Below are 25,568 nucleotides of genomic sequence, written 5' to 3' on the forward strand. Positions count from 1 at the left end.
ACCCTAATGAACTGACTAGGACAAAATTTTGCCATCATAGGTTATAGGCGTTTTCTCCCATTGGTGTAAGGAGGAATTGGGTGCATGCATGAGGGCAAAATTTGACTCTAAAAAGCTCATCTGTTTAGATATCCTTTCCAAAAGCATATGTAATAAATCTTGTTCTATCCAGTGGCGGAACTAACCTTTTAAGCAGAGCCATTCAGACCCTAAACACACCTTTCAGAAATCGAGAGAGATGTTTTGAACCTGCAGAAGTCTCATTTAACTACTACTTAGAACATGTAAATTTCTTACTCTGCTATTTTGTTCATGTTTGTTTAGGCTCGAAAAGATCCAGATGGGAAGCAAGCTATTTCGACCACCAACACCAGTTCAAACACAACAGAAAAACATAAACCATCTCAAAAAGGTAACACTAGCATACAGAAAAATCTTAGTGCTCGCTAATCTATAATATGAAGGTTCTCCTCTTAACGCACTTGTCCTCCCTTTTTTTCAGGGAAAACAACACACTCAACAGATGACGTAAGGAATTATAGTGCGAAGCAACAAACTAAATCTGAAAGTTCAAGAGCATCTTGTTCACATCCAGAAATTTCTGCTGATAAAGCAGCGGAGGAGTCAGTGAATAAGACCTTGCCTTTGAAACCTAGCTCTAAGCTGGTGGTTCTAAAACAAAAAGAAGAGAGCAATAAAAAAGAGAGAGCGACTCCAAGTGAAGTGACAAAAGAAAAAATCATTTCAGGAAAGGAAGAGAAGAGAACACCAAAGAAACAGAAAGTTTCCCCCCAAAAACCTGAGGTAGGGATTAGTGCTTGGTGCTGACACAAGGACATGAGGATTTTTTTTGTTTTAGTTTTTTCTTTTACCACCCTCCTCATCCAACTGTTGCTTCTGGGCAATATGTTTGCTTTTGTGTTTCCTGGAGAACTTTTAATTTCAAGAAGTCAAATTTCTAGTGAGATTTTAAGTTTCCAGTAAGCATATAAAGGCAAGAAAAAAATTAGCTGAATGAATATTGATAAAATGAGGCCAGGAATTAACAGATCTAGTTAACAAGCACTCCTTGAAGAGCATACGTACACAGAAAGTTCACTTCTTAAAAAGTTCTGTGGGAAGAAAGTATTTGTCTGAATAGTTACATAATGCAGAAATTGGGTTAAGTTCTTTCTCTCTCAGACACTTAGACTTTATTATTTATTATGTGCTTGGTGCTGTACATGATACAGATATGATGACTATTCTTGCTGCATTCTTGATGACAGGATGCACTAGATAACACATGAGGAAGTTCATTTAGATTATATGTTAATAAATATATAATGAATGCAAATTCAACCACATTATAGTCAGCTTTTCAACAATTCCCACCTTGTTTTTAATCAGAAACGTCAGAAGCTTCTGCTAATTTTAAATTACCATTAGTTAAACTTTGATGGGGAAAAGAATCTTAAGATGATTTCCCACCTCCCCACCCTTAATAGTTGAAAATGGGATACTCTATCTCTAAAGTTCTACACACTTAACCAAAATCATCCACTGTGTGTGTGCTGAGAAATAGACAATATTGCATTTGCAAGGAGAAGGCCTGGATTCGCTAATAGGTCTTTTCTAACTTCTGAGATTTTTAGAATAAAAGGCTGAAGAATCTGAAACACAATAAAATATGTTGGTTGTGTGTATCTATTTAGGGCTTGTCTACTCATGAAAATTGTTCTGGATTAAGGTAGGGTATGGATTTAAAGCAGATAGCTATTCACTAATAACTCCATGTGTAGACAAGCCTTAATATAAACAGTGAACATTTTCTTTTCAACTTTTAAAGAGGTGTGCTGCAGTATTGTAGAGTTATTTTTCTTTTGCATAGACCAGTGTTGCTGCTAGTTACATGTCAGCACTTTAAAATGAGCGCTTGGATTTGCTTCTCCTTTAATGCACAGAAAGGTCGTTGGGAACTTTAAAGAAAATAAAGCCTGAGTTTGAGAGTTTCCTTGCTTATAGTAAATTTCTTCTTTCAAAGTCTGTCAGTCCTGAGGACTCTGAAAAGAAACGAGTCAACTACCAGGCATATCGAAGCTTCCTTAATCGAGAGGGTCCAAAGGCACTAGGTTCCAAAGAGATACCACAAGTAAGTCCCAGTTTGGCTGCAGAAGAATTACAGCGTTTTGTGTGTATAATATTGGTGTATATCAAGGGCCCTCCAAATATAAATTACCTGATAAACCCCAATTAAGAAATATTTGAGAACCGATTTCTAATCTGTAGAATATGAACTAGAAATTGCAATTTTTGTAGTGTTGAAAAATGCTTGTGAAAATGGCTTGTTAAGTTCTACAGTTCTCTCATGCTGTTGAGCTCATTCTCAAGATTGTGGGATTTTGGAGCGAGGCAATTGTTTTGATCCAAGTAAAAGACCCCTCCCCCCCCCCTTTTTTTTTTTTAAACTCCTTCCCTTAAATAAAAGAGAAATAAACAGCATAAATTAAGAAACTAAAATGTCAGACTGGAAACCCTTTGTATAATTGATTTATACATTGGGGTTTTTAATATTTATAGTGAAAACTACTGTTCTGCTGTTGGAAAAAAGTGACTGTCAGTGGTTTGCAGTGCTTGAAGCACAGGATATTGATGCCTATAACATTAAAATTTCCCCACTCAATTTTAGCTTAAAGTGCCAGCAGTTCTGTCTCTCACTATCAGTTCAATTATTTTTGACTGTTGACCATCTCAGCTAACTAAATAGTACTTGACAAACCAAGGGATTGAAATTGTTTTTGTAATGGGGAGACATTTTACTGTAAGTGCATCAAGTGATACTTGCTCACTGCAATATTTTGATTCTTAGGGAGCTGAAAACTGCTTGGAGGGCATGACGTTCGTAATTACAGGAGTCCTGGAATCTATTGAACGAGATGAGGCCAAATCTTTAATTGAGCGTTATGGAGGAAAAGTAACCGGTAATGTCAGCAAGAAGACAAACTATCTTATTATGGGGCGTGACTGTGGCCAATCTAAATGCGAGAAGGTAAGTGCTACTATGCATGATTCAAGAATGAAATGAGTTAATTGACTCTCAGACTTTAAGGCCAGAAGGGACCATCACGCTCATCTAGTCTGACCTCCTGCACACTGCAGGCCACAGAACCTGGCCCTCCCACTCCATTAATAGACGTATAATCTCTAACTGAATTACCAAAGACTTCAAATCATGATTTAAAAATTTCAGGTTACAGAGAACCCACCATTTACACTAGTTTAAACCTGCAAGTGACCCGTGTCCCATGCTGCAGAGGAAGATGAAAACCCTGAGGGTCTCTGCCAATCTGACCTGGGGGGAGATTCCTTCCTGACCCCAAATATTGCAATCAGTTGGACCCTAAGCATTTTGGCAAGACCCACCAGCCAGACATCTGGGAAAGAATTATCTGTAGTAACTCAGAGCCCTACCCATCTAGTGTCCCATCACTGGGTATGGGGATATTTACTAGTAGCAGTCGCAGATCAGCTACATGCCATTGTAGGCAGTTTTATACCATCCCCTCCATAAACTTATCAATTACAGTCTTGAAGCCTGTTAAGCTGTTCTGGAAATTCACTTCTCTGATGGTTAGAAACTTTCGTCTAATTTCAAGCCTAAACTTGTTGATGGCGGATTTATATCCAGTTATTCTTGTGTCAACATTGCTGCTTAACTCCTCTCCATTCTAAAACATGGTATGCATATGTAAATGTACTGTCATTACCCCTCCCTTCTAAAACCAGACAATTTGCCCCCAAAAAGCATATTCTTGGGGGGGAGAGGGGGGGAGGAAGGACTACTAAGTCATTTTTCTAAAAGGAAAAAAAATGGTGTTTATTAATAGATTTTCTTTGTACTGACTTCCTTCTTTTCTACCGGTAGCTTCAATTTTGATGGAAGTCTGAGGGCTCAGCCATACATGGATATGTACAGACAGTATATCTGATGTAGTGCACTCTCTTCTGTATGTGAGAGCAGGAATAGGCCCGAAGTTGACAGTAGCACTAAATTATAGTGGTGCTTCCGTTCATGTATGTACAACACAGTATTTAATATTAAAGGCTTTAGTCATGATTAAACATCTTTACATTCAGTACTGAAGACATTAAGTGAGCAATAAGATTTGAATCTATATTGGGTAGTTCTGATTAATGTGCAGTGAAGGGGTGTAGTGAGGCAAGAAATGAATCTGAAGGAGTAAATTAATCAGTCCTGCCAGACTGTTCTCTGAAGTGTCTTACTGCCACTTGGAATGGATATTTAAAAGTACATTTTTCTAGGAAATTAAAAAAAAAGCTTCCAGGTATGTAAACTAGTTTCAGGAAATTTTTTTCAAATGTCACTATTTTATACTGTGACTATAAATAATTTAAATATCTTACTGTAATGTACAATTTATTTTGATATTACTGCTTAGGACACCTCCCATACCTAGACACAACCACACATACCCTAATCTCTCCCCTATTGCCACATTTGTGTCAGTTATAGGCTATTTGTTGTTGTTGTTTTTTAAAAATTGTAACTGTAATGTGAGTAGACACCTTTTTAACGTTGCTTGTATTTCCAGACTTAATCATTACATAAACTGCTTTACAGAAGTGAATTATGTAAATGCAATTGACCTAATCTTAATTGTTCTTCCTGGTCTAGGCATCAACCTTAGGGACAAAAATTATTGATGAGGATGGCCTGTTTGATCTGATTCAAACTATGCCAGGCAAAAAGTCCAAATATGAATTAGCAGCTGAAGCAGAGGTTTGTACAAAATAAACTTAATTTTATTTCTTAAAGCACTGTTTGCTAATATGTTGGGGATGTGTGTTTCATTCTTGGCAGACTGGCTTCATGTAGCCAGGCACATTTCCATCACTCTCTCTCTTCAGGAGAAAATACAAGTTTTCTATTGTGGCTAAGGAGACTTCCTTTTCACTTTTGCTTTGGTTTGATCAGATTTTTTTTTTAAACCTATTTAATACACTCTGAAACTCCTTCTAGTGGAGCTGTCTCTCTGAGGAATGAGTATATTCAGTGGAAATCAAATACATTGAATATATTTTATTAATTGTTTATCCTTTAAAACAGAATAGCTCTAGCAAATCTACACAATTATTTTACATTTATATGCTGTCACATTGAAGATGATTGATACTATGCGATATTAAGCCATAATTCAAATCTGATTTGAATTTAAAATAATTAAGTGCAAATGGCATTTAATAAATTTAGCAGTAATGTAATGCTGTTACATTGTCACTATGCAAACATTAAGTAATCTTAATCTAAATAAACTAATTTTAATGAATGCTATAAAATTTGTTCTATGGTGTGATTAAGCTCAATCTAAAATGATCAGGCAAACAGTATTCACAATTTTCTAGAGATACTAACATGATTTCCAAACTGAATGTAGACCCGGTCTTGCTATTTCTCATGTGGCTAGCAGCTAAACTATAATGATCGTACTATTTTTTTTTTATGTAAGTCTAAAGCTGAGACTCTTTTTGTGTTCATGTTGTAATCCACTAATGGGCTTGCCAGCCTCATACATAACTGCATTTGGAACTGTATATAGCTTTAAAATGTTTTGGCTTTTGAGTAAACTTATTTTTTCATGGAAAATATTTATTTTCCATGGGGGATTTTGACTTTTCGTTAAAAAACCAAAACATTTCTATTTTGAAATGCCACAGTGATGCCTCATGGGAGTTGTAGTTTGGTGCCCTTTTCTCTTCCATGGGGTGCATTCCCCAGCCTCAAACTACATCTTACACAAAGTGCCATGAGCAGGGACTAAGTGATACACCATAATGGCTTGGCAGAAGAAGAGACTGGTGCATAATTAGAGTTACAGTTCAGGTGCCTGATGCCCCTCTCTTGGAACTGGGCTCCCTGACTGACTACAAGACCCATGAGGTACTGCAATGTTATTTCCAAACTGATGTTTTAATTTTTTTGCTGAATATTTTAAATTTTCTTTGGAAAATTTCTGATGAAAATGAAAATAAACATTTTCACAAAATTTTCCACAGAGCGGTGGGGAAAATTCCAGTTAGCTCTTGCTATGTAAGCTGTTGCATATCTGAAGGCTGTCTAGCTGTGTGCGCTACTAGCCTGTATTTCCCGAGTGGATTTATTCTCCCTTTACACTTTCTCTCTCCTGACTTTTAAGGCAAAGAAAGCAAAGTCAAAATGGGACAAGACTCCACAGAAAGCTGAGCCTGAAAAAAGAAAAATTAGCCTAGCTAAGAAAGAAACTGACCCTAAAAAAAGCAGCTCTACTCCTAAAAAAGGAGGCACCTTCAGATTTATAAAAAAAGAAATTACTGAAGCTAAGAAAGGTCTGGATTTCAAGCAACAAGCTGTGGAGAAGAAACATGACCCAAAGGCTGAAGAGAGTTGTGGTCCTGAGATAAGCAAAGGCAGAGCAGATGGGTTGCTGTGGGTTGATAAATATAAACCCACATCTCTTAAAACAGTAATTGGACAGCAAGGGGATCAAAGCTGTGCCAATAAATTATTACGATGGCTCCAGAACTGGCACAAGAATACTTCTGAGGACAAACATGGTGACTATGCAGTTAATATCTATTTTTCTGGCTGTTTGCAGGTTTCTCAATTTGTAGAACTCCTGGTGTTTGCACTGCTCCGCTTCATATCTCTTTTATACAGTGGAAGCAACCGTAGAATTCTGGAATCAGATTTAAGTCCCAGAGTGGAAGCTATATTTTCAGCAAGTGTTCAGTCTCAGTTTTACCTTTCTGCAGCTGTAAAATAATTATTTTCAATTCACCAAATTTACATTGTAATGTTTGCAGTTTTGTGTTTTATTTGTTTGGATTTTTACAAACTGAGGGGCTGATCCAGTTGTCTGAGTGACCATGACAAACTTTAAAAAAAATCCCCAGCCATTAAATAAATAGACCCTCCACTTCTTCCAGAACAAATCAAAACAACCCAGCCTCAACATACATATAATAGACGCCGCCTCCCCATCCTTAAAATGCCCCACCACCATGACCAGCCCTAGCCAACACCCATTTCCCCACTAGCAATGTGGGCCTTGCAGCATGTCCTGAAGGCTAATATACTCTAGTGGCTGCAGTGCATCTGGGGAAGAAGTGCCAAGATCCTGGCACTGGCTAGTAAATTGCTTTATGGATAATCTCTGACTTTAGAAAGACTCTGCAAGATGGTCAGTGCAATTTATTGATACTTAAAAGCGAGGATTGCAATCACACATTCTGTTAAACTGAAATGATTTGAACTACAGTTCTCCAAATGTTCATGTACTGTGATTGACTGTTGTATAGATTTGTAGTCATTATTCTGATATCCAAAGACTGTTCTTATATCCAAAGATTGAGCTTGCTTTTTTTTTAAGGTCTGATATTTTGAGGTATGTTTTTTAAAGTACATAACTATCTACCATCCATGTATTATAATAAGATAAAAATTGCTTTTATTTTTCTAGCAAAACTCGGTAAATCTGGAGGCAGAGATGATGGTACTAATTTTAAAGCGGCTTTGCTGTCAGGTCCACCAGGAGTAGGTAAAACAACCACAGCTGCTCTAGTTTGTGAGGTGAGTGCTTGTTCCTGCATGTTTTTGGGATGTGAGAGAAGATGCAAGTATTGGATATAGGCCTTGATCTTGCACTTGCAATAAGATACATTCAGATGTGTCTCTACTGTGACTTTGCATGGGTGAGTCCACTCACGCATGCAGAACTGATTGTAGTGTCAAGGTCTTATGTGATGGTATAGGTGCTAGGATACTCTTGTAATGAGTATGGGGTAAGTACGTAGACAAATGATAATGACATGTATGTGCACTCTTGTCTGTTTATGAAAAGGAACATAAGCGTCACTATGTTGAGCAGTTGAGGATGGGATTTTCTAAAGTTCTTAGCATAGGCTTAACTCTGCTCCTATTGAAGTTAGTAGGAGATCTCAGTTGAAGTTACTGGGAGCAGAGTTAGGTCATCTCTGATTGCTTTTGAAAATCCTATGACATTAGGCTTAGTGATATATTTTTGTATTCCTCCTAAACCTTTTCACTTTCCCAGTGTCAAAATTTCCTTTTAAGTGAATTGTTGAAGACGAAAGAAGCTGAGAAGAGTTGAGACTGTGTTTGAATTTTTGCTGAATTTTGAAAATTACTCTCAAATTTTTGTTTAATAATAATGTTTCTCAACTAGTGGGTTATGACCCCCAGGCAGATCATGAGAGATAGGAGATTTCGAGGTGTTGAAAATTTTATTACAATTGTAAATCAAAGAAATAATGAAATTATATTAAACACAAAAAGGAAGTTTACAAGAAGTGGAACCTTGCACAGATGACTAGGGAGGAGTATAAAAATACTGCTCAGGCATGCAGGAGTGAAATCAGGAAGGACAAAACCTTCCAAAAATTGGAGTTGCAGTTAGCAAGGGATGTAAAGAGTAACCAGAAGGGTTTCTACAGGTATGTTAGCAACAAGAAGGAGGTCAGGGAAAGTGTGGGCCCCTTACAGAATGGGGGAGTCAGCCTAGTGACAGATGATATGGAAAAAGCTGAAGTAGTCAATGCTTTTTTGCCTCTGTTTTTAGAGACTAGGTCAGCTCCCAGACTGCTGTACTGGGCAGCACGGAATGGGGAGGAGGTGAGCAGCCCTCAAGTGCTGAAAGAACAGGTTCAGGACTATTTAGATAGGCTGGACATGCACAAGTCCATGGGGCCACATGCAATGCATCTGAGAGTGCTGAGGGAGTTGGCTGATGTGATTACAAAGCCATTGGCCATTATCTCTGAAAACTTGTGGTGATTGGGGAGGTCCCAAATGATTGGAGAAAAGCATATATAGTGCCCATCTTCAAAAAAGGGAAGAAAGAGAAACAATGGAATTACAGACTGGTCAGCTACACCTCATTCCCTGGAAAAATCATGGAGCAGGTCCTCAAGAAATCCATTTTGAGGCACTTGGAAAAGAGGAAGGTGATCAGGAACAGTCAGCATGGATTCACCAAGGGCAAGTCATGCCTGACCAACATGATTGCCTTCTATGATGAGATGACTGGCTCTGCGGATGTGGGGAAAGCAGTGGACGTGATATACCTTGACTTTAACAAATCTTTTGATAGTCTCCCACAGTATTCTTTCAGCAAGTTAAAGAAGTATGGGTTGGATGAATGGACTATAAAATGGATAGAAAGCTGGCTAGATCATTGGTCTCAATGGGTAGTGATCAATGGCTGTCTAGTTGGCAACTGGTAACAAGTGGAATGCCCCAAGGGTCGGTGCTGCATCGGTTTTGTTTAACATCTTCATCAATGATCTGGAGGGATGGGGTGGTTGCATCCTCAGCAAGTTTGCAGATGACACTAAGCTGGGGGGAGTGGTAGATACCCTGAAGGGTAGGGATAGGATATAGAATGACCTAGACAAATTGGAGGATTGGGCCAAAAAAAATCTGATGAGGTTCAACAAGGACAAGCGCAGAGTCCTGCACTTAGGATGGAAGAATCCCATGCACCGCTACAGACGGGGGACCGACTGGCTAGGCAGCAGTTCTGCAGAAAAGGACTAGGAGGTTACAGTGGACAAGAAGCTGGACATGAGTCAGTAGGGTACTCTTATTGCCAAGAAGGCTAATAGCATATTGGGCTGCATTAGTAGGAGCATTGCCAGCAGATCAAGGGAAGTGATGATTCCCCTCTATTAGGCACTGGTGAGGCCACATTTGGAGTATTGTGTCCAGCTTTGGGTGGCTCTTAAAACATCCAAAGTCCAAGTGAAATTAAATAGTTAACTATGTGTCTTCATCGAATCATGTTTCAAAGAAATGTGAAAAACAATTATCACGAGTAGCCATTTGCGCTGAGCGTGATGGAAAAATTCCTTTCTAATGCCCCCAAGGCCAGCTTACTCCCTGACGCATGAAAGGATTGGACAAATTGGAGAGAGTCCAGTGGAGGGCAATGAAAATTATTAGGGGGCTGGAGCACATGATGTATGAGGAGAAGCTGAGGGAACTAGGCTTGTTTAGTCTGCAGAAAAACGGGGGATTTGATAGCAGCCTTTAACAACTTGAAAGGCGGTTCGAGGGAGGATGGGAATTAGGCTGTTCTCAGTGTTGGTAAATGACAGAATGAGGAGCAATGGTCTCAAGTTGCAGTGGGGGAGGATAGGAATATTAGGAAAAGCTTTCACTAGGAGGGTGGTGAAGCACTGGAATGGGTTACGTAGGGAGGTGGTGGAATCTCCATCCTTAGAGGTTTTTGAAGTGCGACTTGACAAAGCCCTGGCTGGAATGATTTAGTTGGGGTTGGTCCTGTTTTGAGCAGGAGGTTGGACTAGATGAGCTCCTGAGGTCCCTTCCAACCCTAATCTGCTATGATTCTATATAAATTCTTATTAAATTTAAAAATCCTATTATATCAACATAATTATGTAGTTTATTAAAATAAGCTTCCATAGTTATAATTATTTTTAAAATTAAGTGATCATTAATTATATAGACGTTGTTATCACTGATAATGTTTTACTCTTTTTATAGTATCTGAAATGGGGTCAGTTTTTGGCTTCAGTGGGGGATCACAAGCTGAAAAGATGGAGAAACTCTGGCCTGATCTGTCTAGTTTTGTGGTGTGAGAGGATGAGGATTTCACACTTTTTTTTTTTTTTTACTGTAAATCTTTCAAAAATACTAATTAAAAAAACCCAGACTTAATTCACAAAGGGGCCTAAGGGAGTTTGGCTCCCAAATCCTATTGAAAGCCAGTAGGAGTTAGACCTGGAACTCTTAGCCCCCTTGAAAATCCCAAACAAAATCTTTGACTTCTGCTTCAGTTGAGACTTTTACTGTGTATTCTGTTAGTTTAAACTGAGTTCTTGATGTGCAACTTCAGTCCTCTTTCGTGGCTGAATCTGTGACCTCCCTGTTTTGTAAAACTGGAAAAAGACCTATCCACCCCCAAATTTATGGAATTTTAGAAGTAAATTACTGGATCAGTAGTGAAATTTGTTCTGCCGTGCGGCAGTATATCATGTTTCTGTTTATGATGATTGATCTTAGAAATATTTAGGATGCAAGAGGAAAGGAGGAAAAATACAAAAGGGAATTGAACTACAAAGCTGTACATCATTTTAGTTGGTAATGTCTGGTCTTCCTATCTTTGCTGATGAGTGGTTTCTTTTTTTTCCTGATTTGTATTCTAATTGTTCTGCTTGGTTCATATTGGGATTAGGAACTGGGGCACAGCTATGTGGAACTGAATGCCAGTGACACTCGCAGTAAGAACAGTTTGAAGGACGTGGTTGCTGAATCTCTAAATAACACCAGCATGAAAGACTTCTGTTCCGGTATGTGGAATGTGTGGTGATCTTTTGTTGCTTTTTAGATAGGACCCAATTATGTGCAGAACTGAACACCTCTACTCCAACTGAAGTGAAGTAACTATACCCTCCTTCCATGGCATTCACTGGGTGTGCTCAGTAGTTGGTAGGATCAGTCTCATCTGTATTCATCTTAATGTATAAAGATGTATTAATCTTCATGTATTCATCTTAATGCAAGAACAATGGACCCGGAGTGAATCCTAAATATTACTTTAGGAAGACATTTTGAATCATGTTGTGGAAGTTACAGTTGCTCTTTTAGTGCATAGGACTCTTGTCATTTCTACAATATCCAATCAGCACTAGAGTTTGAACATGTTGTCTTTTGAGTGTACTGTATGTGCAAGTGGCAGAACAGGAGATTAAATTAACATTTCTTTGATATAGATTTAACTGCAGAGAGTTGTGTAAAGAGCAGCACCTCTGTAACCTTGGGAAATAAGTATTTCAATGCAACTTCAGTTATCCTTATTTAATTCTTTAGGAACATCCAATTCAGTTAGCATGAAACATGTATTGATCATGGATGAAGTGGATGGAATGGCAGGCAATGAAGACAGAGGAGGAATACAGGTGAAACTCCTACAATTTGTTGCTGTCACTAGTAAAGTGAATAACAATTATATGGGTAAAGTAGTTAATCTAAATAATAATAAACCTCATCACAGAGATGAGTATTTAAAGTACTGAAAAAGCTGCTTGAACTTCATGGTTTGTGAGACAGTAGAAATCATTGTACATTTCAATAGAGTGATAAATGAAAGAGTTGGGGGAAAGAAGGACCAGATCCGTAATGTAACTCCATTAAAGCAATAGAGCTATGCCACTTTACACCATCTGAGGATTTGGCCCAAGTATTGACTCATGAGATTCTTAAACTAACAAATTCTAATAGTTTTTGATGTGTGTGGTATATGAGGACTTTAACATTTGTGCTGTAAACATGTTTAAATTGCAGGAGTTAATTGGTCTGATCAAACATACAAAGATTCCTATCATCTGTATGTGTAATGATCGGAACCATCCCAAGATTCGTTCTCTGGTCCATTACTGTTTTGATCTTCGCTTTCAGAGACCTCGGCTAGAACAGATTAAGGTAGGAATAATGACATTAGGATGTTCATTGCGTTGAATGCAGCAAGTTTGCTACAGGGACTTATTTTTTAATTAACAAGTCACTGATATAAATAGAAACCTTCATCAACACCTAAGGTTAAAAATTAGATAACTCTGACTAACTTCAATAGTTTGGGGGGAAAGATCTTGTTGGCTATTGCACATTTTAAAAAGTGGATGCGTAGTTAGGCACCAAAAAAAGTGGCCTCATTTTTCAAAAAAGATAAGTGCCAAAGTAAAGGTAGCAATGGGTAATAGATATGGATATGTGAAAGAGGGCTGCTTTAAAAAAATAAATAAAAGAAAAAAAATCATACTTAACGTGAAATGAAATAAAATAATTGTAATGTGCATATTTAGCCCATCATTTTTTTTATTGTATTTTAACTGTGTTATATGTACAAAAATACTCAAGATTCTTTTCTCTTTCAAATATTTTGCTCATTACAGGGCGCCATGATGTCTATTGCATTTAAAGAAGGGATAAAGATACCCCCACCAGCTATGAATGAGATAATTCTGGCAGCAAATCAGGACATTAGGCAGGTCAGTTATAAACCTGTACCAATCTTGGTAGCCTGCATTGCTTGCAAGCTTACAGGCTTGCACTGTAGCACATGAACACTGTTGATTGCTGTTTTTGCTTAGAGATCAGATTTTCTGCTGATGTTTTTGTCCTTAGCTACACATAAACTGTCTATTTTGTTTGTTCCCAGGTTTTACATAATCTTAATATGTGGTGTACAAAAAATAAATCACTGACCTATGATGAGGCCAAAGCTGATGCCAGCAAAGCCAAAAAGGATATCAAACTGGTAAGGGGAGTGTACATCTTGGATTAGCCGCTAATAGATATGTTCCTAGTAAGCAGAAGGTGCTTATAAGTACTACTGACGGAGTTCAACAATAGAAATAAAATACTAGTAGTCAAAATATAGAGGTAGTCAGCTACTTAAAGTGTTTTGAGTATGCACCAGACCCACCTATTTGTTAAAGTTTTGCTGCCATAACTGAAGAGTAAAAACCAAACAAAAATCAAGTAGAGTTTTTTTCCCAGAACGAGTGAAGAGCAGATTGCTCCTTGAAGTCTGTTATGGGTCTCACTGTGCAGATCTAATTTACCTGTGCAAGGCTAAAATATTTTAGATGAAGTAGGCCAAGCAGGATAGTTGTTTTTAAAAGAAAAGGACTAACCTGGCAGCTTCCTGAAGGTTAAAGATTATGGAGCTCACTCCTTTCTACTCTTGACCATCATTCATACTCTCGTATAACGGCACAATTATTTACCTCAACCTACCTTGCAGAAATGTTGAAGCTCAAGTGTTAATGTCCGTAAAGCACGTCAGTGTTTTTGGATAGAAGGATTTATAGCAGTGCAGAGTTTTATGTTAGAGTCTAGACATAGCGATGGGCTATCACCAGTTACTTCCTGTCCTCATCTACTAGAAGATACAACACCTGTTGATGTATGTTCAGCTTGCTTTCAAAAATGCCTTTATTTTTAGGGCCCCTTTGATGTCGTCAGGAAGGTTTTTGTTGCTGGAGAGGAAACTGCTCACATGTCTCTTATAGACAAATCTGACCTATTCTTCCATGATTACTCTCTAGCACCCCTCTTTGTCCAGGAGAACTATGTACATGTGAAACCTGTTGCTGCTGGGTGAGTTGTCCCATGTCACAAATAGTGGAACGGGGAGGAGGTAAAGGAAGCAGAGAGTGAGTGAGTAAAAACTATTTGGAGGTTCCTGTAATAATATGGACAACTATTGTTTTCCAGGGGTAACATGAAAAAGCACTTGATGCTACTGAGCAGAGCAGCAGACAGTATATCTGATGGTGATCTAGTCGACAGGCAGATTCGCAGTAAGCAAAACTGGACCCTTCTGCCTACACAGGTAAAAACCCTTCATTCATTTCTCACAGAAAATGTAAGAATGTCCCAGGTACCAGACCACTTGAAATTGTTGTCCTGGTTTATTACAGAACATATAGTTCATACAATTACATTGTTCTTCAGATCAAATGATAGATTCTGCCATTTTGACTATAACATTTCCCATGTTCATATGACCAAAAACCATCTCCTGTATTAATACAGTTCCAGAGCATACAGCATTTCCCAAACTTCTAAAAGCTTGAGCCTCTTTTCAGGAAAGTAAAACCGACTGCATATCCCCTACAACCGTCACATATTGAAGAAAATTAAGATGGATAGGTCTTTAACATCATCTGTGTCCCCTCCATCTCCCTTGGCTAGTCCACCACCACTATACACACACTCTCTTGGGGAAAAGGAGTGTTCACATTTAAAATATTATTGGCATCTAAGTTAGTATTCATTGACATGAATGGGACAATTCAGATCTCCCAAGTATTGTCAGACTCTTTGTAAACTCAGGCAGGCACCTCTTCATTGGTTACACTCATCACATTTTGAAAGTTTTCTTTGCTAGACTTTGTTTTGAAATTAAAGCTGACAATCTGGAGATCAGTCCATGCCCCCTTGGTCAATCCTCTGTAGTGTTTTTGTCCCCGTCCTTCACGCAAACTTTGACAAACACTATATTCTTCAACACTTCCTGCATTTCTGCTTGTGGGATCACACCCCTGGTGTCAAGATCACAGAAAGCTACGTCCATTGGGCGCTGCACGGGTGCCCCCTCAACATGCTAAATGTTTGGTGGCCAAGGCTGTACATATAAAGGAATTTATTCCTGTCAGCCACTTCAGGCCCTTCACTACAGAGAGCAGATGGGACCCACAGTGTTTGTCACCACCTTTAGGCTGGTGTGGTGCCCAAACTCATTAAGTAGTTCAGTTTTAGAATAGTGATTTTGGTTTCTTTGGGTCTTTAAGCACTCAGTTTGGTGCTGAGGCTGGTCCCAGGCTGAAACCCCAAAAGAGGTTTAAAAGCTGTACATCGTGTCTAGCTATTGTTCCTGAGCCTACGGCACCTATAAGGTGCCTAACTTGCCCACAGAGACCGTCAATTATGTGTCTGGACATTCCTTTCAGGAGATGCTCTGAAGGCAGCTGAGCCAGAAACAACTGGAATGGCCTGCCTCTGTACCAAAGCCTGTGACAGTTTAGTGGACTAAGATGTCAGCTCCAGACCTGGTCCATCAGGTTTTTAATTTATCCCATTCTGAGACACCATATCCCATCTATGATGCTTTTTCTATGCAATGTGTCAGTAGCTGTGTTTCAATTTTAACCATATGACTGAAAACACTTCTGAAATCTGCAGTGCCTATGCTGTGGGGTTCGTGTCCCTCAGGCCAAGGGATAGGAGTGGTGCGGTGCACAATCAGCTGTGCTGATGGCTGGCACAGCAGGTATTTGAACCACTTAAGAGCAATAAGTATACTAGGACATACGCATTTCCTTTGGAAGGAATGCTGAACTTTTTGCGCTTCTAGAAACGTACGGACTTACAAGGATTAAACTAGTCATTCCGATTTACTATTGACAGGATGCTGGCCCTAATAATGTTTAGAATAAGAAAAGATCTGTGATTTTTCTTTTGGTAGATATGGTGCATTTTAGAAATTAAAGATGAAAAAGACCTAATAAGGTAACATTGTCTCCACCTTGTCATTGTTTTCTATTGCTGTGTCAGCCTAGCTCTCCCTGTATCCAGGGATTCTTCATAACTGGCAATTTTAAAATCAAGATTATTTTTCTAAAATATGTTCTAGTTCAAACAGGAATTATTTTGGGGAAGATCAGTGGGCCTGTGTTATGCAGGAGGTCAGAACAGATGATCACAATGGTCCTTCTGGCATTTGAATTTATTACATGGCCTCCACCACTTCTCAGAGGAGATTATTCCACAGCCTTACAGATCCCCTATGGTATGTCTACACTATGATAAATAACCCATGGCACTGTCAGTGGGTTTGGGCTGTATGGCTAAAAGTTGCAGTGTCGGGGTTCTGGATTGGCCAAGAGTCAAGGCTTCCCTCTTGCAGAATCTCAGAACCCAGGCTCCAGCCTGAGGCAGCAGTGGATCTTTTATTGCAATGTAGACGTACCCTATATTTGTATAGGTCTTCTCTATCTTTAACTTCTACATCACACCACTATTGCCTTAGCACAATTCGTATTTTCTGTGTGTCACATCAGGAAATCCTGGTTCCAATGTTAAACATTTACTTCTGAACTGATTTTCACATGTATTTCCCTTTTCAGGCCATTTATTCCAGTGTTCTCCCTGGGGAGCTGATGAGAGGGTATATGTCACAGTTTCCTAACTTTCCAGGGTGGCTGGGGAAATTATCATCCACAGGCAGACACGACCGGATTGTTCAAGAACTGGCAATGCACATGAGTCTCAGGTAATGTGGACCTCCCTCTGTGCTTCCCAGTGTACGCTAGCGTGGGATGTTGTTTATTCTTACTGGTAGTTAATGTAACTCAGCTCTCTTTTAGAACATTGTCTCTTGCTGCAGTTAGGAGGAACTGGGTTCTGGAGAGCAGCAAGTGAGGTGAGAAATGAGACAGATGTCTCATAACAGGAAAGAGGGCACCAATGAGAAAGGAGATCCCAGTGGATTTAGGGACAGGACTAAATGGGGTTTGGGAGAGAAGGTAACGCTGGGAGTGAAAGAGCCAGAGCCAAATATATGGGAAGTGGAAATGCCTCTATTTGCTATAGGCCCCTCCCTTTAAAGTTAATACTAAAAGGTCAATTAGAGAGGGGATAAGGACACTGATACATGTGCAGTGACAGCATTCCAAGAGCTTAGCCACAGGCTACCAGTAACATTAGGTTAGCACTAAGGAGGTCAGTAGGCAAACTATAAAGCAATTTTTGTAAAATCAGCCATTAAAAATAGTTTGAGGTGGGTTGTTTTTTTTTTTATTTATTTTTTAAGCCCCTGTAGTTTGACCTAATTTCCTACTTAATTTTGCTGTGGGATGCCACTCATTAGCTAGTCCACTGTGAATGACAGTCTGGCCAGAGCCACAGTCTGGATATCTTGCATCGGGGCATTTTTAATTATTTGGAACTGGTGGCTCCATGCAGAAATGCAGCCTGCACGGTGGTGGTCCTACACAGAGCTGTTTCTTAACATGGCAAGAGCCTACTCATGAGGGTATACTTTGATTTGCATCGGGAGCTGACCTTTAGGAAGGAGCTTTAAGGAAATCCTGTTTAACGCAATCTCTCTTCATTTGGCAAAGAACCCACACCAGCAAGAGAGCCGTAAACATGGACTATTTGTCATATTTGCGGGATGCACTTGTTAGACCCTTGGCAAGCTTAGGAGCAGAAGGTGTACAGGATGCTATAGCGTTCATGGACTCGTACTGCTTGATGAGAGAAGATGTTGAAAATACCATGGAAATATCCAGCTGGGGAGGCAAACCTAGTCCCTTTTCTAAACTGGACCCCAAGGTAAAATTCACTGCTTACGTTCCGCTAGTGCCGCCTTCTATAACTGTCTGGCAACTCTTTGGCCTTATGAATAAAACATAGAATAGCACTCACTGTGAAGTGGCATTGGGACCACAGGAGATGGATGGCTGAAGCAGGTTACCACTTCTGCTGCCTACCAGTTACAATTTTGAAAGCTCAGCTATAAATATGCTTTCAAATATTTAGTAGCCAAGTGACTGGATTTCAAAGAAGAAATTCAGATTAGGCCCCCCCAGTATGTATTTTAGACACGTCCCCCTGTGTACTTCCCACACTCCTTGCTCTGCTAACTATCCCCTTCTCTGCATATGTTAGGTATACACACACTTTTCCCCGGTGGAGTCCTTGGACAGATGACAGCTTGGTTAGTCAAAAGTCTTCAATCTAGTGCTTATAGTGTCTCTCCTCAACCCTGAACAGGTTAAAGCAGCTTTTACACGTGCCTATAACAAAGAAGCACATTTGACACCCTATGCGCTGCATGTAGTAAAGACATCTAAACGGCAGCCAGGGTCTGAGTTGGCTTCAGAACTGAATGAAGAGTTGAATGCTGATGATTTCCAGCCTGATGAGGATGAGCAAGATACTATTGAAAGTGATGCAATGATCAAGGTAATACTTTCAGCTAATCGTACTGTAGCATAAGACCAATGAAATCCATCTGTCTCCTGTTGGAGTCTGACCATCTTTCCCAGGCTGACTGCCCTAGGGGCTAGCCTGTATAAAGCATCCCCCTTTCTTTCCAGTTTGCTGGGTTATCTGACTTCAACAAGATGAGATGTAGAACAAACATGGTGGCATTTTCTGATACTAGGTTTAGCATTTTGGCTGGAACACTGTTTGTTGTCCAGTGTTCAAGTAGTAGACAGATAATTGGCTGAGTGAGGTGGGGCCCTACATTCAGCTTGATGGTGCTTCTGTTTGTAATGCAATTGAACGCTTCATTTGATCAGTTCCATAATTTCAGGTATCAATAGGGCAGACCCTTACAAATTTTAGTGAAAATTGGAAAGGCAAAAGGGGGACTTGCAGAGCTTGGGTCTGGTTACCAGAGCCAGCACCTTCAATCAGCTCCAACTGTCTATAGATCAAAGGAAGAGCTGGTGCCAGCAGTACATCTCAGCTTTGCTGATTGTCCCCAAACAGTTTAATATGTTGCCCTCCTGAATGACTTATCTTCCAGACAAAGTTGGGGGGAGGGAAGGATGGATGACCTCCAGCGCTCCTGGCAGATAGGCTGATATGGGGCATACAGGGAGTCCCTAAAATAGAAGGGAGTGGAAAGGTGGCGCAGAGGGAGCTTCGTGGGAAGGACTGAAGGATGCAAGGAGCCCCTGCTGTGTGCAGTGAGCTTGGGCAACAGACGTAATGAAGTGTATGGCCCGCTAGTTGTAACTGGGAAGGTGAATTACTGTGTAAGGGCCTGGTCCTGTTTTTTTTTCTTCTCTTCAGGTTACTGATTGCTACAGGATCAGCACACAAATGGGAAGTAACTGCTCTTGTCAGTTTAAGATATCCTTACTTTCGTTAACATGTTCTTTTGACTTATCCGTATTGAGAACCTTGTCATGCTGATTCAGTTCTTTTCTGTCACAACTTAGCATTTTAAACATTAACATTTCATTTTCAGCCAAAAAAGGCAAAGACGTCCAAGCCATCAAACGCAGCAAATAGAGAAGAAACAAAAAAAGGAAAGCGGAAAGGAAAGAAATGAGATGTGAATTGTTCAATACTGACGGACTACATTGGGTAACCACTCTAGCTTTGGACACAGCTTTGCTTGCCCCCTGATAACCGCTTTCTGGCAGTAATGTGAAGGAGTGATCCCACTGCAGAGAGATGTGGTACAGCTGGAGGGGTAGAACCAGTGGGCTGAAAATGCTCCTCTTATAGAGGAGGTATGGCTGCTTTGCACTCCAACTATGCAGTGGTAATGTAAATGTTAACATGCTGCAAAGTTACAAGGTATAAAAAAGACTAAACAAAATGTAGACTTTAGTCTGCTGCTTGGAAGGGCACCTGTAAATAAACAGTAACATGTTGAAAAAGGGGCTTATAGCCTCTGGCCATCTATACCAATAGTCTTTCTTCACAGGACATCTAACCTTTTTACTAAATCCCTGTTATGTGGTGAAATCTTGTAAATAGTACATAATGCAAAAAATTTAAATTGCATATTTCTTTTGTACATTCTAAAAATGCAGCAATGTATACAATTGCAATAAACTTAGTTTCACAAATATTTTAAAATTACATTTTGGCTTATTTGCAGTGATTGTTTTTTGTTTGTTTGTTTTTGTTTTCATAGTAGGGAGACTGTTGTTAAGGCCTGCTCCAGGCAAATGCTATCAACCTCACCTTGTGCATTTTTAATCGGCGTATTGGCATTTCTTTCCCATCACCTGCACTGCCTTCTTCTCTCCCTTGGTACTTTTGTTCAAGTACAGAGGCACAGAAAAGCTGTAATATTGTCTTTTAGGCCAGCAGGGCAAAATACTCTGAGAATTGGCACTTGTGGTTGCTTGTGGGTCATGGAATTAAAATTGCATATATTCAGTCTGAAAATGGAGGAGGAGATATTTAAGGCTGTAGACTAGTGCCCTTACTGCATTGCTCAGGAAATAAAAATTCAAAGCATAGGTGGAAAAAACCCTGATATACAGTGAGTAGGAGCATATTGGGCCTCTGTGCCCCCCCATTGAGTTTCTAGCTCAAATTTCCTAAGCAGCCTTCTGGCATTGAAACAACACAGATATTACATTACAGCTGTAGAGGGAATTCTGCTGGTACTACTAGAATGAAGAGTACGCACTATTTCTACTGCTGCAGTTGAACAGACTTCATCAATTAAAGTTAAGCAAAGTGGTAAAATTGATTTATTCTTTCAAAGTACAAAAATTAACTAAATATTTACAAATGTATCACACAATAGAGAACAAAACTGCTCTGGTATTAAATTGGAAAAAAAAAAATTCCCCAGCTAAATAGCTGTAGCAAGTGGGTATCTAGCAGACTGCTGAGGAGGTTTCCTTAATGCCAGAACACTCCAAAAGGACCCAATCATTCTGAAAATGAACAGGAATAGTTATTCAGTCTTCAAAATAGAGACGTGTGCTAAACTAACTTCTCTGTGTATTAACAATAAAATTGCTTGTCAACATAAGGTAAATTACCTTCTAATATACAATTAATACTATGGAAGAGATTCAGTTTTATAACAGGCTTCATCAGCTCATTGAGAACATCAGGATTCATATTTAAACTCAAACTTAAAGGTCTTAATAGTTGGAGAAGTTATATACAACTAAAAATTCCTAAGTAACAGGCTATAGCTTATGGTGACAATTTCTTTTCAAAAGGCTTGGGAAGAAGTGCTTAATCCCTCTGTAAATCTAGAGGGATGTAGGCACAAGAAGAACAGTTAGACGCTGAACCATAATAAGTTTTGTCCACCTGAATTATAAACCAAGGGGTAGATTCTAGCTAAACGTTCCCTCCAAAAACACAAAGTTTTGATTATTTATCACATGATGGTAGTACCTAGAATGGGAACCCCTTTGCTTGGTGCTGCACATTGACTGATTGTAAATTCTGCAGGGCAAGGAACAATATACAGTTCCTATATATAAATAAGCACATTGGCGATATTATATCAATTTTTCCCTACTGCTCATCAAGTTAGTCACTATATCTTGGCTCACATCTTGCATATCTTAAGGGTTTGTTCTGCAAGTGGCATTAGCACTTACTTGAATAAGTTCACTGTTCCATTTCTTCTGGGTTGAGGTATGGTGTGCAGTCAGCTATCTTCTTAAGATGGACAATGTTAACTCTTTCTGAACACATTGGACATATGCTTTCACTCTGCAACATGCTATTTTAAAAAATATTTCAGGTCAAATTACATTCCTGACACTATTTTCAACCACATGTTGTTGGGCTTGATGCAGAAATTAGTGGGAGAAATTCTATGGTCTGCTATGCAGGTGGTCAAACTAGATTGCCACACTTGCTAGTTTCTTTCAAAGATTACAATACTGCATCAGCTGCTGCCTTCTCTAGTTATAGCACGCATACTACATGACCTGCTATGTTCACACTAAGGTAAGCGCTATGATGCAAATGTGGAGTAAGGATAAATGATGGGCCTTCAAAATGAAAGGGTTAAAGCGTCTCCTGCCTGGTTTAATTAGCAAAGACCCTTTTCTGCCACTATTTTAAAACAAAACAAAACAAAAAAAAACCTTATTTAGAGGGAAAATGCCAACTTACTTTTTGAACTCTGAGTGCAGGGCAGGGAAGTCACAATGTGGGCAGGCTGTCCAGTCATTTTTTACCATATGCCGACCCTGCAGGTGAAAGTTTTCAATGATTAATCCTGATTGTAGGTGTTTGCATCCTAATCAGCGTACTGGGTCTTCAGCTCTGCTCCTTTCTACAGAGAAAGGTCTTGAACAGTACACTAACTAGCAATGGTATCAAATTCACTACAGTATGGCTAGATTTAATGCTATTGTAACTTACTTTCAAGCAAATATGAGGTAATTTGGATACAGGACTCTATTTTTTACATCTGTTGCTGTATGAATTATTGTGGAATACGTATGGAATTATTGTATGAATATTGTAAAAAATTCTGAATAAGAGATGCAGAAATTCATTAATATTTTTCTGCTATTTGTAATTCTCCCCTCCTCCCCTTTTTTAGGAAAGTAGTACATTAAGGGACAATATCCATGACATGGGGACCATTAAGTTACCATTTTAAGAGTTTACAAACAACCAAAAATGTACAGGATTTTTTTTATATTAGAGTTTAGGTACAAGATTTTTCACTTGCTAATCACACATACAGAAGGCATGGGAGCTGAGAAGCCATTTGTTTGCATACCACCTGCCCAACCCGAAATCACAAATTTGCAGGCAGATCAGCAGTTTTTGCGACAGTCTGTTTAGACTGAGACAGCTTTCTTGTGTACTCTCTTCCTTAATTTAAAAAGGTTCCATAAATATGTAGATGTTACATCTCTGGAACTTTGACACTGTGCACAGCAGTCTTAATTGAAAACACACCCTTTTCCCCCTTACCATACACCTTATAATTTAAGACTGTAAAAATTCACTGATTTAATTAAATGTTAGCAATATAATAGTTGATTATTTTGGGTTCTAGTTTTAATAAGGGGAATAGACCCTGACTGGACAAACCTACCTTGAATCAGTTATAAATTAAGAGGAATGTTATTCATCAAAACAGTTTGACATTTTAAAAAGGGAAGAGGCAGAGCCTGCATACAGCGCTAAATACTAAAGGAAGCATTCTCAAACCATTTGTGGTAGGGGAGGTAGGGAAATCTATCACTCAGTTTAAGATACTCACAGTTGCAATGCAATATGGAAGATTGTTTTTACATCCAGGACAGAGGAGTTCACACTCAGGGAGCAGGAATTCACAGTAGGGGCATGGTGTAGTTGGCTCTTCTGCCTCAGATGTGTCTGGTCGTCTAGAAATAAGATATGAGTATGAATCAAGTACAAGAAATCCTTCACAAAAGACTACACCTTATTTCTGGAAAGAGCAAAAACGATTAATTTTTTTCAGAGTAATGTACAGTTTCCACTTAACTATTTTCTGTAACTTCCATTTTAAGTAATTTTCCTTTAGATACTGCACATATTTTCCTTATACTGTGTAACATTGCAAATGGGCTGTTTTTCATATAATGTGAATCAACTGAAGCATTTATTTGCCATTAAGCAATGTTAGATGACCATTTTGAATTCTTAATCTCTCAAACCTCCCAGTAATAAACTATATATATATTACATAAAATCATCTAATCTTACAGTTTCCTAGGCACCACTCACCATGGTATTTAGGAGTTAAATATTAGAAGTTAAGCTTCAGTGTTTTAATGGTTGGGACTCTCAGTTTCTGCTCCATGGAGCTTCAGTCCATAGGCTCTCTTTTCAACAAGCATCTATGATGGTGAGGGAGCCTCAGACTCTACTATAAAATGTTTAGATTATAACTAAGAGGAGGGCAGTGAGAGGGGCACTTTAAATTAGTTTTCCTAAGTGATTCCTAGATATACAGCGCTATGGAATATTACAGATAAAAGACTGATCCTTTTTCATAGCACTTTCCATTTGGCCTAATACAGCCTTATCAATGTCTCAGCATAATGAGCTTTGAGAACAATTAGACATTTTCACTAAAATATTTTCTAAAGTTTGGCAAGGGTCAGATTTTTTACCCTGATTATTTTATTCTGCTGGACAGGAGCTCTTTCAAACACCTCCCACAAGTTGAGAAAATTCTGCTTTCAATTACACCCATGTGGCCCTACTGTCTCCAAGAGGGTGTAATGAGTATAACAGAGCAGTTTGGCATGCTGTCTTGGAGATTTTTACAATGGCACCTTAAAGCAAGGACCTTGAGACATGTAGGATAAACACACCATCACTATTATCTGTGCAGTACTCTTATATTAGGAAAACAGGTCTCTGCCTTTCAGAATTTGTGGTCTAAATGGATTAGAAAGAAGGGGGAGAGAGGAGAAGGAATTTGAGAGTTTGCCTGTTTAACTTTATATTTATTCTTGGCCTGTTCTCTCTCTCATTTTAAACTATTGTCTTTGTATCTTTTTATAAAGTGCTGTGTGCAGCTGTGATGCTGAACAACCGACAATTGAAAACACAAATAGAGGAGAATTACTACAACTTTATAGGCTCACTTCACTATAGACTTTCACACCTGTGCAGAATGGGTGGCAAGCATTACTGCTGGACAGGTAGCATTTTATACCCACTTGACACAGAAGTAAATGACTGTAAAAGATTCCAGGCAATGAAAAATAAGGTCCTCAGTCTTCAGAGGAGAGGGAAATTATTAATCTGAGGCAAGGATACCATGTGGAAAAATAATCCTACAGATAAAGATGTTTTGTTGTCTGCACTTATAAATAAAGCAGATTAGCCTTGCTCACCTGACCATTGCTTCAATCTTCTTTTTGTATTTAAGATCTATTTTATTGCGGTACTCAGGTCTCATCAACATAGCAGCAAAACTGAAAGCTGAGTTTTTCAATCCTGCTCTATGACACTCAATCACTGTTGATGTCAGGATTGGGACAATGTCTGCAATGAAACAATGGCAAACATTCATCTACCACTAGCAATGCCAAAAACCTTAGCAATAGAACAAACAGGGTTGAGAGGCTTTTGAAGAAAGAGCGAGCATGATGTCAAGTTCTTCAGACCGCAACACCGATTTTTGGTATTTGTATTTCCACATAGAAATGCAGGGTTGAAAGGGATCCCAAAAGGTCACCTAGTCCATCCCCCCTGAGCTGAGGCAGGATTAAGTATAGCTAGACCACGTTGTTTAACCTGTTCTTAACTTCTCAAGACAAGGATTTCACAACCTGCCTAGGGAACCTGTTCCACTGCTTAATTATCTTTATAATTATGAAGTTTTTTTTAAGATCTAACTTAAATCTCCCTTGCTGCAAACTAAGCCGATTTGCTTCTTGTCCTACCCTTGCTGGACATGGAGAACAACTGGTCACCGTATTTTCTATAACAACTTTTACCTATTTGAAGATTTATGTTCCCTCCTCAGTCT

At 39.1% G+C, this 25,568-nt stretch overlaps 2 protein-coding genes across 5 annotated transcripts in view; one reads left to right on the forward strand and one right to left on the reverse strand.

Moving 5' to 3' along the window:
• The window catches only part of RFC1 (replication factor C subunit 1), a 76,312-nt gene extending 56,118 nt beyond the window's left edge, over positions 1 to 20,194 (forward strand). For all 3 annotated transcript variants that reach the window (XM_067531211.1, XM_067531208.1, XM_067531209.1), the window contains exons 8-25: positions 325 to 412; positions 503 to 804; positions 2,024 to 2,131; positions 2,849 to 3,028; positions 4,676 to 4,780; positions 6,195 to 6,591; positions 7,497 to 7,606; positions 11,253 to 11,367; positions 11,888 to 11,976; positions 12,362 to 12,499; positions 12,970 to 13,065; positions 13,236 to 13,334; positions 14,025 to 14,179; positions 14,297 to 14,414; positions 16,711 to 16,856; positions 17,707 to 17,920; positions 18,362 to 18,553; positions 19,572 to 20,194. In XM_067531211.1, coding sequence (XP_067387312.1) covers positions 325 to 412; positions 503 to 804; positions 2,024 to 2,131; positions 2,849 to 3,028; positions 4,676 to 4,780; positions 6,195 to 6,591; positions 7,497 to 7,606; positions 11,253 to 11,367; positions 11,888 to 11,976; positions 12,362 to 12,499; positions 12,970 to 13,065; positions 13,236 to 13,334; positions 14,025 to 14,179; positions 14,297 to 14,414; positions 16,711 to 16,856; positions 17,707 to 17,920; positions 18,362 to 18,553; positions 19,572 to 19,655 — 2,736 coding nt within the window. In that variant the 3' untranslated portion in view covers positions 19,656 to 20,194. The remainder of the gene's footprint in view (positions 1 to 324; positions 413 to 502; positions 805 to 2,023; positions 2,132 to 2,848; positions 3,029 to 4,675; positions 4,781 to 6,194; positions 6,592 to 7,496; positions 7,607 to 11,252; positions 11,368 to 11,887; positions 11,977 to 12,361; positions 12,500 to 12,969; positions 13,066 to 13,235; positions 13,335 to 14,024; positions 14,180 to 14,296; positions 14,415 to 16,710; positions 16,857 to 17,706; positions 17,921 to 18,361; positions 18,554 to 19,571) is intronic.
• Positions 20,195 to 20,794: 600 nt separating this feature from the next.
• Positions 20,795 to 25,568, reverse strand: part of WDR19 (WD repeat domain 19) — a 94,944-nt gene continuing 90,170 nt past the window's right edge. For both annotated transcript variants that reach the window (XM_067531186.1, XM_067531185.1), the window contains 5 exons: positions 24,931 to 25,081; positions 23,322 to 23,445; positions 22,214 to 22,290; positions 21,691 to 21,815; positions 20,795 to 21,006 (listed from right to left, as the gene is read on the reverse strand). In XM_067531186.1, the coding sequence (XP_067387287.1) occupies positions 21,701 to 21,815; positions 22,214 to 22,290; positions 23,322 to 23,445; positions 24,931 to 25,081 (467 nt within the window). In that variant the 3' untranslated portion in view covers positions 20,795 to 21,006; positions 21,691 to 21,700. The remainder of the gene's footprint in view (positions 21,007 to 21,690; positions 21,816 to 22,213; positions 22,291 to 23,321; positions 23,446 to 24,930; positions 25,082 to 25,568) is intronic.

Source organism: Emydura macquarii, unplaced genomic scaffold (genome assembly GCF_026122565.2).
Source record: "Emydura macquarii macquarii isolate MOO-44397 ecotype Brisbane River unplaced genomic scaffold, CSIRO-AGI_Emac_v2 contig_3128, whole genome shotgun sequence".
NCBI lineage: Eukaryota > Metazoa > Chordata > Testudines > Chelidae > Emydura > Emydura macquarii.